The sequence below is a fragment of the Malania oleifera genome, chromosome 6, assembly GCF_029873635.1.
Source record: "Malania oleifera isolate guangnan ecotype guangnan chromosome 6, ASM2987363v1, whole genome shotgun sequence".
Classification (NCBI taxonomy): domain Eukaryota; kingdom Viridiplantae; phylum Streptophyta; class Magnoliopsida; order Santalales; family Ximeniaceae; genus Malania; species Malania oleifera.
Genome location: NC_080422.1, coordinates 49,497,211 through 49,514,340, shown reverse-complemented (window position 1 = coordinate 49,514,340; position 17,130 = coordinate 49,497,211). Strand labels below are relative to the sequence as shown.

General features: G+C 34.3%; 1 protein-coding gene across 7 annotated transcripts in view; it reads right to left on the bottom strand.

Moving 5' to 3' along the window:
• Window positions 1-1,383: 1,383 nt before the first annotated feature.
• Window positions 1,384-17,130, bottom strand: part of LOC131158103 (uncharacterized) — a 74,598-nt gene continuing 58,851 nt past the window's right edge. For 2 of the 7 annotated variants that reach the window (XM_058112705.1, XM_058112704.1), the window contains exons 6-7: window positions 11,266-11,442; window positions 1,384-1,785 (exon numbers count right to left, since the gene is read on the bottom strand). In XM_058112705.1, coding sequence (XP_057968688.1) covers window positions 1,578-1,785; window positions 11,266-11,442 — 385 coding nt within the window. In that variant the 3' untranslated portion in view covers window positions 1,384-1,577. Of the gene's footprint in view, window positions 1,786-5,297; window positions 5,420-8,393; window positions 8,456-9,570; window positions 9,989-11,265; window positions 11,443-17,130 lie in introns of those variants that run through there. The other 5 variants (XM_058112709.1, XM_058112706.1, XM_058112708.1 and 2 more) reach the window with 3 other exon arrangements.

Here is a 17,130-nt window from a genome sequence, read left to right as displayed (position 1 = left end):
TTGGTTGTTGCCTCAACCTGTGCTTCCAGCACGCTGATCCTCTCAGCATTGTTTGGTGCCATGGTCACTTACCAAAGCTTTCCAAATCCAACAACGAAGGTAACTGAATTCTCGTAGCAACTCAACCTTGGGCTCTGATGCCAAGTGTCACGGTCCGACAATTTCCACACCGTTGTGAAAGGGTCGTGCGGCGCTAGCTAAAGCACTCTTGTTTAACTAGCCAGCCTATCGTTTACCAACATTCATCCACGAAACACTTTCATTAGCATTCAATCAAATGGCAGCGGAAACAGTAAGCATTCATGAAAGCAGTGGCAAGCAAGCAATAAACATTGAATCTACGCAATTCATTAACAACACCTTCGTTGACATCATGTGTTTAGCAAGGGAGGCAAGTAAGCTAAACACGTTGACAATAGCTAGTGAGTTTTACAATGACTGATGAACACTCACCCTTCCCTAAAAAGGTTTTTATGCAATTATCATCCTGGCACTAGGAAACATCAAAGTGACCGAGGAGTCATACTGCCTTATTTGGCATACGAAGACACTACTAGCAGAAAATAACTCCACTAGTATTTTACATGATGGAAACCCATCCCAAGCACACGAGACAAGCGGTCACAGGCAAACATAATGCCCTGAACAAGCTTAACTCGTGACATGCCTTGGCCATATCAAGTGATCAAGGGGCTTACAAATATCTTATCCCATGTTTTGATTGCCATTCATAGAGAATAGCTTAATCATTCAAAAGACCTAAATACTCCTAATAAAAAGAGCATAACAAAAATACAATGTGAGGTCCAGCCATTTTTCTTTTAAGTTATTGAAAATTGCCTTAGCTATTGCTGGCCCATTAGGTATTGGGATGGGAACTCAAGGCACACTCTATTATACATAGTCTTGCACCACACATATGCTCAAGGTACTTAGGTAACTTGACTTTGGCCAAACCACTGAAAAAAAACACAGGCATGGATAATAAAATCAAATATGAGCACTCTCTTCTTTTACTGCAATTTTTAATCTATTCACTAAGTTCTAGATCAAACAAACCTTGATTTGTGTTCAATATTTCAAAGATGGCATGAACTTCCACATTATCCATAATGAGAGAAACCTATCCCAAAATATTTATATTCATTCATCCTTATCAACTACTAGGAAACAAGTCAAGTTTGGCAATGTCAAAGACCAAGCAATATGGAAGTCCCACAGTACTAGGGAAGCTGAACTTTGAGGTGGTAATCCCCGCCTTACATGGTGCAGTATAGTACTGGGTACAAATATTATGTATTGTAGAATATATGGAAGTATGAGACAAGCATGGAATCAACTGGTGTGTACATGTGTGCATGTCAGGAGAAGCTTGATAACATGTTTGGAAAACGCAAATAGTTTTTTTATTTTCTTTGCTCTGGTGCACAAATATTTCAACAGCTGCACTCTCCAATTGAGTGGAACGTATTTTTCGTCTTGTAATGTTTTTCCAGATAAATAATTAAAATAAATATACACTCCTCTGATTTATAGAATATAAAAATGAACTGAAGGAATAAATAGCATTCACCTCATCATTGCTTGTAAAATCTTGCAACCCAAGGGGCCAGTTGAATGATATGTGGTGACCTCGGGTTGGCAGCATAATAGTCAGACCAGTAACAAGGTGAAAGCCTGTCAGCAAATTGCCCGTCAGAATAGATGCAAAATGGTAGCCATGCTTCTCCTCCATTCATTCTTCTCTTCCTCTCTCTTGGGTAAGCCAATGGTGCCTGTACATACCTGCATTGGTGCAATCAAAAGCATGAGTAATGCCTGTCAAAGAGTCATTTCCAGCGCTTGGAGCAGCTGGAAGTACCAGAATCTACTAAATTGCACATTCAAGAAACCATGACCCAACCCAGAAATGGTTAAATGTATTCAATTGGTGAGGAAACATAATCATTGGATAATAATGTTCAAATATCATTAAATAAATATAAAATAACAAAAAATTCGAAAAAAAACAATGACCAAAACAACAGCTGCACAGAATAACATTAATAATAACCAAAAAGAATGACACAAATAATTGACACATTTGTGGCTGATGTGAAACAACAATATACCCAAAGAAAATAAAAACTCCCGACAGATTTGAGTTCACAGAAAATTTCAGGAAGTTCGAGTGTGAAAACAATGACAGATGCAAAATTTTGTTCATAGAGAAAATATCACAAAGATCACTAGATCAGAGTACATTATTTATCATAAAGCAATAGCTATTTGGGGGCTTGGTCACTTGAAGACAACAGTGTTGCTGCAATGGGGAGATTGATGGAGGCATGTGTGAGATGCAAGTTCGATCTCTGGCTCAATGGGAATCTCTGGCAACAAGTAGATGACAGTGCAAGAAATGGAGTCCTAGAGAGGATATTTCATTGTTAACGTCAGGTTTTAAAACAATGACTAAATTCAAACATAGGTTCAATTGGGTTTGTTTTGAGTGAGTGACATTTTGCAATCTAATTTGGGTACAGCCACTAAAATACTCTCTCTCTCTCTCTCTCTCTCTCTCTCTCTCTCTCTCTCTCTCTCTCTCTCACACACACACACACACACACACAGTTTGTTCCAGGTAACCATGGTTTATAAAAGCTAAACCTGAAACAAAACTGATAACTTAAAGTTCTTAAAAAATTAAATAGCAACTGAACAGAATCAAATGGTTAATTGATTTTTTTGGTTTATGAACTCAGATAAGTTTTTTGACATTTTTTAATCCTATCTCTATTAGATTTCTTTCCCACATTTATACCTAGTTTGATAGTTTTATTTCACACATGTATATCAAAAGTTTACATTTTGGCTTCCATCTTATCACTGGGTTTTGCCTACATTTTTTTTTCTTTCTATTTTATAACTAGTAACAACAGGACAAAAATCACAGAGAAAAAGGTCTGCAGAGATTAACATAGATTAAAGATTAGAAAATGTAATAAAGAAAGAGTGCATGAAGGGAAAAAAAAAATCCCTCTATTTGTTTGTCGTTTCATAAATTCATTAATATATTATTCATCTGCCTCGAAAAGGGAGGGAAAAGAAGCCTGAAATTTTATTTTATTTTTTTAGTGTTAGTTTTAGTTTATTCAAGTAATAGCATATTTAATTGCTTGAAGGATATAATTATTAAATTATATAAGTAACTACTAATTCTTTCTCTTGTATCAGATTTAAATTATATTTGCATTTATATATTAATGTTTTTTCCATGGCAGCCGATCTTAGATGATATTCATTTATACCATACATCGGGCAGTTTACATTGAAATTATAACTGAAGTCTTGTGGAATTCATATATTATAGAAATGATTTTAATACAAGTATTCTGTTGCAATTTTTTTGTTTTAATTACTCAAATTTTTTCTAACTAAAATCTTATAATCACGAACCATGAAACTACTTGGCCTCACTGTCTAAAAGTCTCATCTCCACCACTAATGCAGGGACATTATCTTCATGGTAGGATTTCCATGGTAATATTACCAAAAAAGAACATGCTTGACTTTTGTCCAATCTTGGTCTCTGGCACACCTTGTGAACATTGTCAAAGATATTTTGCTCCCAATCCCCCCCCTGGGCCCCTAACAAGCCCCTCTCCTTTGTGTTTTCCCTTTCTTTCATAGTGCGCAGTCAGGATGGTATTGAAGAGTGTCAGGAAAGGGGAGGATGGACTTGCACTGGCCTGGATACCATGCCCCCTCCAATAAAATGGAGGCGCATAAGCAATATGACCCTACAGAAGCGTACATGGCACCTTGGAGGCACACGACATCCCCAGAACACCTAAGTTGTTTTTTTTTTTTTTTGGTAAAAGGGTACTATCAAAGGGGTATTGAGGTACCCCGTATATATAATTTTATTATGAATCTATTGAGAAGCAGCCTGCATTTCTGACTTTCTGAATCCAGTTCATGTACTCCTCATGATGCGGAACCAAAAGGTGTAATAATGTCAGAAAATGAATGCACTAAGTTCCAACATTATCAACGGTATCAAGCAGACAAAGTTGTAAAACCAAAAAAGTAGTGTATAGAATCCAGGAACACAATATTTTGTTGCAAATTAAACAGAAATTGACAAAGCAATTTTTATCCCAACAAAGCAATTGATGACGAATGATGGTAATATGTTTCCTTAAATAGGTGTGAAATAAGTTAAGTTCTTAGGATCCTACACATTAATAATGCCTTTGTGTCAAACAGTTAAAGAAGTTTTCTGGGGTGGTAGTCAGTCCAATGCAGCGCAGTCTGCAGTTACAGTTTTCATTCTTCTTTTGATGTGATACAGGATTTTCTTCTAATGTAAAAATAACTTTTTTATTCAATGCTAAGATGAAGTAATTTTTCTTATTTCCAGCTAGATGTCGAATATGCACACCCCTTTTATAGATAAAAATCTTTGAATGTGGCATGGCTATTTCAATGCCCAAAAAAATAATTGACACAAATCATTAGTTTGAAATTTTATTTTGCAATAGCAAGTTCAATTCTCGTATTTCCCCTCATTGTACACATACTTATCAACAGAATTTCTCTACAGTCAACATTAGAATACAACATGATATGCCCCATGCTTGTTAAGACCCAGATCAGTTCACTAAATCTCCCAAATGATGCTTGGGGTGATTATATTAAACCACATGGAAACTTCTTAAAGCAGCAGACCAATACGGACTCTCTTTCGAGCAATAAAACCCATGTTACTTTGTGTCAACTTCCTCGTGAAGATCTCCATATATATATATATATAAAGGCATTTTTTATGCATAAATGATCCATTGCTGACTAAAGGTGACCACAAGAGACAAAAACAGACCACATGCAATCTTGGCAACAGGAGTTGTACAGAAATATTGGTCATATATCAAAGAACCCACAAAACAATGCTTCAATCAATCAACAGAACCTTCATGGTTAACCTTCCCTGGAAAGACCCATCACAACCAACAGTAGACTTGTCATACAAAACAGGTACCATTTCCAAAGAGTATTTCTAACAAAACATTCATCTCTCAAATGTAGTAGAAAGTGTAATCAAAGATAGTGAGGAGACAAAAGCATATATGAATGAGACAAATAATCATAAGACGTTAAGAACTGGACTGGAGGACAAAGAAGCAGTCGCTGAAGTAGGTGTTGAAAATATAATAGAAGAAAAAAATATTTAGTAATAAAATTAAGATTAAATAAAACATAAATACTCATAAGAAGCTAAGGCATGGAAAGACCACTGTTCTTAAAGTCAATTTCGCACCTACGGAGAACATTTCTCAGTGCATATAGTCACTGCACGCACGACCTCCATGATTACTCAACTGGCTCGGCTTTGTGTGTACTCACAAAACACCAGAGCTATAGGACATGTGTAATTTAGCTGCCCAACAAAATATAAATCTCAAGAAAGAGTAGAAGATAAAATTATTTCGAAGAAAAAATACTGTATCTTAAAATGAAGTTGGATCACAGTTTATATAGGTAACATTAAATATAACTTACAGCATCATAAATACGAAACCTTTAAAGTAGTAGTTAATATTTTAAATACGTTACACTAAAATATTAAATTTAACTTATACTTAATTAAAAATGGTTGTTGTTTGATATTTATTAAACAGGTATTTGATTTTCATTTGAAACATATAACATTAATATCAACAATCACCCACATGGTTCAAATTAAAAAAAAACAAATTGAAGAAAGATGAGAAAACAGTGTCGGGTAACCATGAAAAGTAATGCATTGGGTGACAATAACTTTCAATTTGAATTGCACTTAGAGAAAATATGTTATGAGTTACAAGAACTTGGTGAATATTAAATTCTTAAACCAAATTCTCTTAGCGTAACACTATAATCATATCACTCACATAACATCTCTAAACAAAAAACTCCTATAGGTTGGTACAAATAGGTCATGCACCATACCTGGATATTCATGAATGCTCACAATCACTACAGTTGCAATATTCCAACACCATAGGGATGATCAAAACAAGTAATAGTGCTCATCAAACTACTCAATGACTTGTTTTTACCCACTTAACCTAATTCATGGGATCTTCAATCAAATACGTTGGGTTGCCATCATTAGTAGTTTATATTAAGGACTTAAGACACACCCCCTCAATGTTTTTTTCTTTTTTCCTTTTTTTTTTTTTTTTTTTTTGTCATTAGCTTTCCAGCTAACCCTTTAGATAAGGAGTTCATTAATCAACAACTATTTCTCAATTCTCATATTTTGATCATATTAGTACTCGGTATCCCCACATTTTTGTGATCACACTAATAATAGCCCAATTTGATTATTCAATTAGTTTAGGTTAGTCCACAGATATGCTAACCAATGTCAATACTATGGCTATGTGTCTATTATCCACTTGGGCAATGCACTGTAAAATTACACATCTATTTGTATTATTATCATACTCGAATTATTTTCATGTGTCATGTAAGGCTCATAAATTTAGGTGACTCCATCACCACAATACTGCTACCATGCAAAGATTGTGTCTCATTTGCACCTATTTTTCTTTGCAAAATATTAATAATAATTATCAAGCATATTAATTTAATTGCATATTTCTGCACCACCATCTATTTGACATATGAATGGAATATCAAAAAACTTTAAACCCCACAATTAAAGATAATAAATTTATGTGCCTCACAAAAATAGCGCAATAATATAATTGGGGAAAATATTAAAATGTTATATTGTTACTTACTAGAAAATAATAGCGGCATCTCATTTATGCACATAAACATCTCCCATTTAAATAAACAAATCATGACCAACAATAGGAAAAAAAAAAAAAATTAAATCTTTTGAAAATGACAAATAAATTTATATTGACAAAATTAATTTCCAATTACATTCAAGATTTACGCTTAAACTAAATTGATTGTAGTAATGTTTGAATTGGATTGCTTGCAATAGTGGTAATCAATAATATACTATATTTTTAATTTGTTGCTACAATTATGGTAAAATTCAATGAAGTCGTATTTATAACCAAATATTTATTACTACGAAGATGATGGAAGTAAAAGAAGTCGACCAAATAAGGATCATTACCTTTTTTTTTTCCCCAAAAGGATGGAAAACTTTAATTGATTGCTTTATCCCAACACAATATAGATGCATCCATAAGTAATTACAAATAAATACTTAGATTTTTTAGTAACCCTCTTGCACTGATTCTACTATGATTTCAAATGTTGGACTCTCATTACTTCATCTCCAGACTCCAATTATACGAACAATCATCCAAAAAATTTAAAAGAGTAATTTCAATCCATCTCAAAAAATAAATAAATAAATAACAAAAAATATCAATTAACAACTCATGAATCCCATCAATACATACAAAGAAAAGATATCATACTTCAAAACTTTTTTCAATCAACAACTCGTAATTCCCATTAATACATACCAAGAAAAGATATCATACTTTAAATTTATTTATAAAAAAAAAACTAATTTTGTTACAAAAAAGAAATGATGCCATTGAATTTGGTTCTTTTAAAAATAATAATAATAATAATTTAAAGTGAAAATTACTTTTCGGAAATCATGTATCATTAGATTCATGATCTACAAATAAGATAATATAGTAGTCTTAAGTGTTCAAAATTCAAATCTTTAAACAATTAAATAAATAAATGGAGAGATGTTGGAACTTATTGTAAAATATAAGTAATACCAATATAAGTAATACCAACAATTCAAACCAACGTTAATGGAATCAAAGTTTTTTTTTTTCCTTTTCAAATTTTCAATATACATAATTTTTTACCCTTTCAAAATAGATAATAGTGTTTGATTTTAAGATTTTTGGAAATATAATAGAAAGAAAAATATTTACAAATAAAATTAAGATTAAATAAAACATAAATAGTGATCAGAAGCTGAGGCATGGAAGGACCACTGTCCTTAAAGTCGATTTCGCACCTACGAAGAACATTTCTCAGTGCATATAGTCACTGCGCGCACGGCCTCCAGGATTACTTAGCCAGCTCAGTTTTGTGTGCACTCACAAAACACCAGAGCTATAGGAAATGTGTCATTTAGTTACCCAACAAAATATAATTCTCAAGAAAGAGTAGAAGATAAAAAGTTATTTCGAAGAAGAAAAACCATATCTTGAAATGAAGATGGATCAAAGTTTATGTAGGTAAATTAAATATAACTTCCAACATCATAAATACGAAACCATTAAAAAGTAGTAAATATTTTAAAGATGTTAAAACTAATATATTAAATTTAATGTATACTTAATTAAAATAAAATCGATGGCTATTATTTAATATTTGTTAAATAGATATTTTATTTTAATTTGAAACATTACATTAATATCAGTAGATCCGTAATCGATGTTGTAGGTTGGTGATGGCATTGTTGAGTATACACCTGCAAAGGGAGATGGATGGCAAGAAGATCAAGATAATGGGGGTCCAATGAAGACTTGGTAACAAGAGAAAGAATCAGAATGGATAAAGAAAGAGATTTATTTGCAATTTCAATGTAGGAGTAACACCGATGCCCTTTTATAAGAGTGAGAATTTCCCAAAAAGATAAATTTGATCACATGAGGAACCGATTTATCAACCCCAAAGTAAAGGAAACACACCCAAGTATACATGGTAGCAATGAAAAGTGGGGTTCGCAACAAAAGACCATGGAATGGGAGTGTTTCTCATTAAGATAACATTATGTAAGAACGTATGACTCCAAAAGGTTTTGCAAAACACCCATTTGGAACAATAAACAAGCAACTTCCACGAGATGTCTATTTTTTATTTCAACAACTCCATTTTGTAGTGGAGTATGAAAACGATTAACTTACCATGTTATATTTAGTCATGAGCACAAAACACACAAAATAAGCTAGGTGAATAATCAACCACAAATGAGACAAAATGTCAAAACCATAATTTGAAACTAACACAACTTAGGCTTCAAACATCAAAACAAATTAAAGAAAGGGAGACACCCATTTATTGAGTTAGAAAGCAAAAGGAACATGATGATTCTTTCCCAATTGACATGACCCACTCTAGGGACTAATTTTTTTCAAATTCTCATAGGATGTTCAAGATGACAATGAAGCGGCAATGGTCAAACCATAGTCTAAAATTTCACAAATTTCGCCAAAATTTTGGTCAAAATTTCAGATTCTAGGATGGTTAGAAAAGAAATAAAGGTTCAAATTATTTTGTTCAAACTTCAAATTTCCACAACTTTGCATATGGTGACGAAGATTCCAGGAAATTAAAATAAAAATTGGAAATAGAACATCAAAATTGAGATTTTTTATTTTGCTCCTAAACTATTCATTATCATCTATTTTCATATTTCCCAAAGTTCAATTCATAATTTCTACAGTTTATTATAACTTTCAATTGTTTGTTTAAATTGAAAACTTCTGCAGAAATTGAAATTTGAGCCACCCTCGAAATTTCCATCAAAATTGAAATTTTAGTCCTTGTTACCTTAAATGCATATTAGGATGGGCCCATTTGGTATTTTCACCTCAAATTATTATTTTTTTTTTTATACAAAAAGAAAATTTTGTTAATAGAAAGAGAATTTACACAAGGGAGAGTAGGACATCTCCAGAAAAAACTGTGCAACAATCCAGAAAACAACAACAACTAATAAAAACCAGAAAAGAAAAGATCAACATGCCAATAGGTTCCCCAATCTCTTTGTAACTTGTGGAAACTAATTCCTTTGAAAAATCCCAATCCAGCACATCAGTGTGAGGCCAAATACTGAATTTCTTCCCAGCGAATATCCTTGCATTACGCTCCAATCATACACCCATATAACTGCAACTATTCCACACTTGCACAGGACTGCCTTTATTCTTCCTCCTACCAAAGCCTGAGAAAGAAAGAGCTAACAATTCTCCCACAGAAGAAGGGCATACCCAGCTCTCTCCTGAAATACCAAAAAGCTTATTCCAAAAATCCTCCAAGAAAATTCACAGTGCAAAAAAAGATGAGAAACTGCCTCAGAATTTTGGTAACGAAGCACACATACATCAGGAGAGAGAGCCTTCAAAGGTCTCCTAATTTGCAGCAACTTACTAGTATTAGTTTTATTGAGCACAACCAACCAAGTGAAAGCCTTAATTTTTGGGGAGCCTTGGCCTTCTAAAATGAAATGATAGAGTGGGAAAAAAGAAATGGAGTGATTCAAGAATTCAAAAAAATATTTACAAGAATACAATCCCGATTGATCCAAAGACCATGACCAAACAACCCTCCCCAAAGAAAGATTACCCCCATTCAATAGAGACAACAAATAAGACAACTCCACCAACCCCCTAAATGATATGGCTATATTTCACTCATAGCTCAGTCAAAATAGGCGAGGGAATGAAGTGGATAAGGATGCATCACCCAGCCAAGGAACTTTGCAAAGACGGATCCAAGAGCCCCTCCCCACCTCAAGTTTAGTGCGAGGGATGCGAAGCACAACGGACTCACCAAAGAACATCTTAAATTAACATTGGTTTTCAATCCAAACTTGCTTCTTATTACTCTATGCCAAAAGGGTGATTCTTCCAGAGGGAAGTGCCATAGCCATTTAGCTACAAGAGCCGTGTTCTTAGATACCAACTTCCCTAAATCCAGCCCTCCCTCCCTTTTTTACAAACGAACCTCACTTCAGCTAACTAAGTGGTCCCCTGAGGCCCCACCAGACCACAGAAAGTTTCTCATAATTCTCTCCAATTTGCTAGCAATCCCCATCGGAATCTCAAATGTAGACAGGAAATATAACAGAATGCTAGAACAAGAAGACTGAAACAGGGTTATTCTACCCCCTAAAGAGAAAAGAGCCCCCTTCTAGCTGTCTAGCCTCTTTGTCAACCTTTCCACTATTAGATTCAAAAAATTCATTGATGTAGGATTAACCCCCCCCCCCCCCCAAAAGGAACCCCTAAATAAGTCATAGGCTAATCCAAAATGCCCCACCCACTACAATAGCCGTTCCTTTTAATTGCTCCATGGGCACAATCAAAGCTGCTAAACCACTCTTCCCGATATGAATTTTAAGGCCAAACACCTCTCAAAATTTTGAAGAATATTAAACAAAAAAATTGAGCTCAGTTGTCTTATTCTCAATTTAGCATTCAGTTCACCAAAAGATTATTTGTAAAAAAAAATGTGCCCAAGAAAACATCATAGAAACTCCAAACCAACGAGATATACCTGATACCATCAAGAACAGCATCCCAACAGAAATGAGTATGTCCAAACACATGACACACAGACACACTTCCATCAACACCATGTATAGACCTTATGCGAGCTTCAAGATAATCAGAACCAATGATCTTTGGGAGATTAGGATAGAATAGCATCCTCTTCTCCGGACATAGCTCTTGCCTGAATAGATATGGAAGCAATGTCAACAAACTCAGCCTCACCAAGCCTATATAAATAATAATAGAAATACAGGATAATCAAATCACAAATCACAATGAGAACAATAGAGATCAATCAGCAATTGTGAATTTTTTTTACTTATTTAAATATTTTTTGGGGGCTGTTGGGGTGGGAAGAGGGGTGTGAATGCTCTTGAAATATGCGAACTGAATCCTAAATTATCAGATAAATTCAAAGGACACATGGTTAATCCAGAAATTGTTTCAAATGCCATCCATGGGCAGCCAAGATTTATGTGGTCAATCCAATACAACGCCAAAAAAAAAAGTGTTTCCCTGTTTAGCTTAAATTTTAGTGATTCTTGTTGAAAAACAGGAACTTATCCAAAAAAAATATATGAAGAAGAAGATTTAAAATATAAAAAAGTGCACATACACACGTAAACAGAGAGAGAGAGAGAGAGAGAGAGAGAGAGTACTTCCCTCTATTATTACTATATAAAAAGGGAATAAAATAAAGCAACAAATAATGTCAGTCAATCTTACAACATCACCATAGATCCCACCTAACGATCATTTTCAAACAGACAAAACAAATTTATTGAGAAATAACAACAAAGTAAAAAAAAAAAAAAAAAGAGAAAGGGAGAGAACAGACAGTCCTCTAAGAAATACGTCAGATGATCCCTAAAGTTAAAGCCTAGTGAGAAACAAAAGAAACCACTCTATCCCACAAGTTGGAGAGAATAATTTTAATTTTTTATTTAACAAAAGAAATATATTAAAGGAAAGAGAAGAATTACAAGTTAAAGTCTTAAAGCAGGACCAAAAGTCCTCAAGATACAATAAAAATAAATAAATTAATGCAACAAATTAAAAACCTAACACAACCTAATAAGAAAAAGCCCCTTTTAATCCCTTGCCTTCATGATTAATAGAATTATTCATATTAGCTAGCTCACATTGACCTTTCTTCCCCTTGCTCTTACCATCATCCAAATTACCTTCTTGTCCTCCGTGATTAGCCCACCATAAACCTATCTAGTCTAGTTGTTGAAGAAATGGGTAAAAAGGAAGACCTAATCACGATCAAGGTCTTAAATTTCGATTTCAACTCAAATTTCGAACATCCAAAAGTATGTAAAATTTTCATTTCAATGTCAATTTCGATTTCAATTAGAAAAAATAACAGAAATTAGTAGTAAAGCATGGAATACTTTGTGAAATTTTAGAAATGGTTGATAGACATAATAATGTAAGTTTTAGGACTAATAATTGCAAGTTAAATATATCTATGTTGTGTATGAGGTGGAAAAGTTGTAATATAGTATGTGTTACAAACATATTTGTAAAATAATATACATTAAACATATTTAGTTGAAAAAATGTAATTCATAAATCATTTAAATATTATTTATTATACAAATAATGATAATTTAGACATGAATGGTTAAATAAAATATCACTGTAAGATTATTTTTTCATATAATTTCAAAAGCACTTGTAATAATCTTTCGTTTCGATAAAAATAAATAAAATAAATAAAGAGAGAAATTTCACTCACTCCTAAATCTCTCATTTGAATTTTGAGCAAATTTCAATGTATAGTTAAAATTTTGACAAGTTTTGCTAAAATATCGAGAATTCGATAAATTTTGGATGATTCGTTGAGATTTCGACGGAAATTATGCAAGACAGAAATCAACTGCCATTTCGATTTCAAGGGTAACGGAAACTGGAAATTTCGAAAGAAATTTCAACAATTTCGTGGAAATTTAAGACCATGATCACGACGATAGGCCTCTCCCTCCATTTATAATATATGCCAAGTACATAACAATAACCATATTTCCATAAATAGATCACACACTAACACACACTTATTAACACTACAACAACACATCAGTAACACTAAATAACTACACTAACTGGTAAAGGTCCCCTTCAGAGCATAGATATCATATGCTCCGAGCTTGTTACAAATGGACTTAACCCGAGCATCTCTCAAGGCTTTAGTGAATAATCACCAAGTTGGAATGAGTTTCTACACAAATTTCTCTTAAACAAAGTGACAATCAACTTTGATGTGTTTCATTCGCTTATGGAAGATCGAGTTGGAAGTAATATGAGTAGTAGCTTAATTATCACAAACTGACTCCATGGGCTGAGAATGTGGAAAACTAAGCTCTTCTAGCATGTATTTAGCCAATAAGCTCACATATCATGTGAGCCATGGCCCAGTACTCTTGACTCAACACTTGATTTGGCTAGAAAAGTTTGTTTCTATAACGCTCCAACCTGGGTCTGTCAGGGAGCACTACGTCTCTCCTCCTCCACCTAGACCAGACAATAGGAGGGTCGAGCTTTATTAGACTAATGACTGGCCCCACTGACCAATATGTGTCCTTTTCAATGTATTTTGTCCTCACTCACACACTTCCTGAGAAAACTTCCCAGAAGGTCACCCATCCCAAGATTACTCCAAATCAAGCACGTTTAACCGTGAAGTTCTTATGGGAATGCTCCCGAAAATAAAGGTGCACCTTGTTGATATGGGTAGTAACATCAAATCCTTTTTTAAGCCTTTCTTCCACACGGTATCACAGTGTCTTATTTTTCCAAGATACCAAATTACCACCAACAAAAACACAATACACCCGAGTCTCCTATTAGAAGATGACTCAACCCAACATGCATCTGTATATCCTTGAACATAAGTGGGACCCCAATTTTAATATAAGAGACCTCTCCCTAGCGTACCTTTGAGGTATCTCAAGATACGAACGACTACATCCTAATAATTGGAGAATCAAGAAACTAGCTAACAACACTTGTTGCAAGACATATGAATCGAGTGACTATGAGATAGTTCATTTTCTAACCATTCTCTATAGGGTTTGGAATAAGTTATTTAAATATTTTGGAGAAAGATAGGTTTGTCCAAGAACGGTGCAGGAGTTCTTGGCAATATCTTTTGTGGGGTTCGAAAGGAGGAAGGACAGCATTGCTTCATAGAATTGTGCTTTATTTGCAACACTATGGGGCTTGTGAAAGGAACATAATTTACATATTTTTTTCAAGGAATGAGATTCCATATTGGATGGTGTGGGAGAAAGTACTTTTTATGGCTTCTCTGTAGTGTGCGGGCAATGGAAAATTTTAAGGGGATGTGTTTGACAAATTGTCAGTGGGATTGGAAGTCCTTTTAGGGGCGTGTTGATTTGAGGTTTGCTGTGCTTTTTGTGTTTTCCTTTTTTTGTTTTGTTTTTTTGGGGCTTCCTTGATTTCATTAAGGAGATGTCTTCTCTCTGGATTGTACATTCTTTCTTTATCTAATGAATCTTTTATTCTATCAAAAAACAAGTTTCTGTCATCTTGTCGCAAACTGACCCACATCTCGCATTAAATTGCTATTTGGATCCATTGGTGTGTCAACAGGTTAGGATCCCAACAACCCAATGTCATATAAAAGGTCTAGAACATTTCCTATGTGACGAGACAGTCTCTATACGAGATCTAGATACTTCTATACCAATAAGTATACACCAGGTTTGGATCCCAACAACCCAATGTCATATAGAAGGTCGAGAACATACTTCCTACGTGACAAGACAGTCTCTATACAAGATCTAGATACTTCTATACCCAATAAGTATTTCGATGGACCTCAAACCTTGGTCTGAAATTAGTTTGTAGAAAACGTGTCAAGCATTGGATACCTTAATCATCATCACCAATAATCACAATTCACAATATCATCCACATATGCAATGAGCAAAATCCTACTAGAAGCAATATGTAGATAAAATAAAGAGTGATATAGTACGTGTTGAAGACCAAACTCAAATACTATAAATTGACCAAACTAGCTCAAGGACACTGCTTCAGACCATACAAGGATTTATTGAGTCAACACACTAATCATGACTTCCCTAAGCAACAAATCTAGGTGGTTGCTCCTATACCTCCTCCTAAAGATCACCTTGTAGGGCATGGGTTAATACTCTAACACGATCAACAGACATGCTTTTTAGCCATATAAGCTCACATATAGTGTGGCCCATATCTCGATACTCTTAACTCAACACTCGATTAGGCCAGCACAGTTTGTTTCTTACTTTCCTAGGATAACTAGTTACCACCAACAAAAATATAATACCTAGTTGTGGATCTCCTGTTAGAAAGCCTATGTTTGTATATCCTTAAACATAAGTGAGACCCCAATCTTAATGTAAGATCCTCTTCTTATAGGAAGGCATTATTCACATCGTATTAGTGTAGTGACCAATGACATATGGTAGCTAAGGAAATAAAGAAATTAGGCAAGTTTGACAACTGGAGAGAATGTGTCACAATAATCCAAACCAACAACTAAGTGCATCCCTTAGAAACAAGATGGCCCTTCAAATAAGCCACAAACCATGTGAATTGACACCCTAATGACAACTAACCACACTTATCAAAAGAAAAAGTTACCAACTCCCAAGTATCATTATCCTATAATGCATGCATCTCTTTAACCATTTCAGTCTTTCACCAAGGGATAAAAGTAGATTTTGGAGAAGCAACACAAGATAGAGTACTAACAATTTCATAATAAGGGTGACAAGAGACCATAACAAACAAAATTAGAGATTAGATTTTGGGTATTAGTGTGATTAACTTTCCGAACAGCAAATGGAAGATCAATGTCTCAGGGAATAGGATCATCCAAGGGAATTAAAGGCACGATAGTAGAAATTGGAGAAGGCTCTCCTCCCTTGAGTTACCATGTGTACACCTACAAATTAAGATGATCCAAGCAATGAGAAGGACTCAAACTAGATAAAGATGCAAGTGGACTAGGCAGATTTAATAGGTTAGGATCTATAAGGCTAGCAAAAGGAAGGAACTCATCAAGGTCAACAAAATTCCAGAAATCATAATAGTATGGTGTAGACTCAAAGAAGGTTACACAACATATACAAAAATCAATATAAAGAAGGATTATAAAATTGATATCCCTTTTAAGTACACAAATAGCCCAAAAAAATACATTTTATAGCATGAAGATCCAACTTATCCATTCCAAGAGTTAACTTGTGGACAAAGGGGACAGCCAAATATACAAGGAGGAAGTGTGAACAAAGGAGCCATTGGGAAGATAATTGAACATGGTATTTTAGTATGAAGGATAGAAGATGGAATCTTATTGATAATGAAGCAAGCAGCGAGCCCGACATCACTCCAAAAGACTTTGAGAACATTAATCTCAAACAATAGGGTACAAGTGTCAATGAGAATCTGTCCGATTTTTTTGCTCTGCGACACCATTTTGTTATGGAGTGTGGGCACAAGATGACTTAGTCATATAAGTAGTGAATTGGGTACTCAAAAGTATTCCTTCAATATCATTATGAAGTATATTGGCTTATCATATCGAGCCCTTGTTTGAGAATAGAAGGCTCAAAATATATTAAACAACTCAACAATCTTTCATCAAATACAACCAAGTCATCCTAGAGTAGTCATTGGCAAATGTAACAAAGTACTGAAACCGCAATTTTGACGTGACATGACTACAACCCCAAACTTCAAAATGAAAATAACATGAAAGGGCTAGCTGCCCGTTTATTGACTCGGAAGAAAAAGGAGCACGATGATGCTTCCAATTGAGAAGACTCACACTGAAGATTAGACATAGAACTTA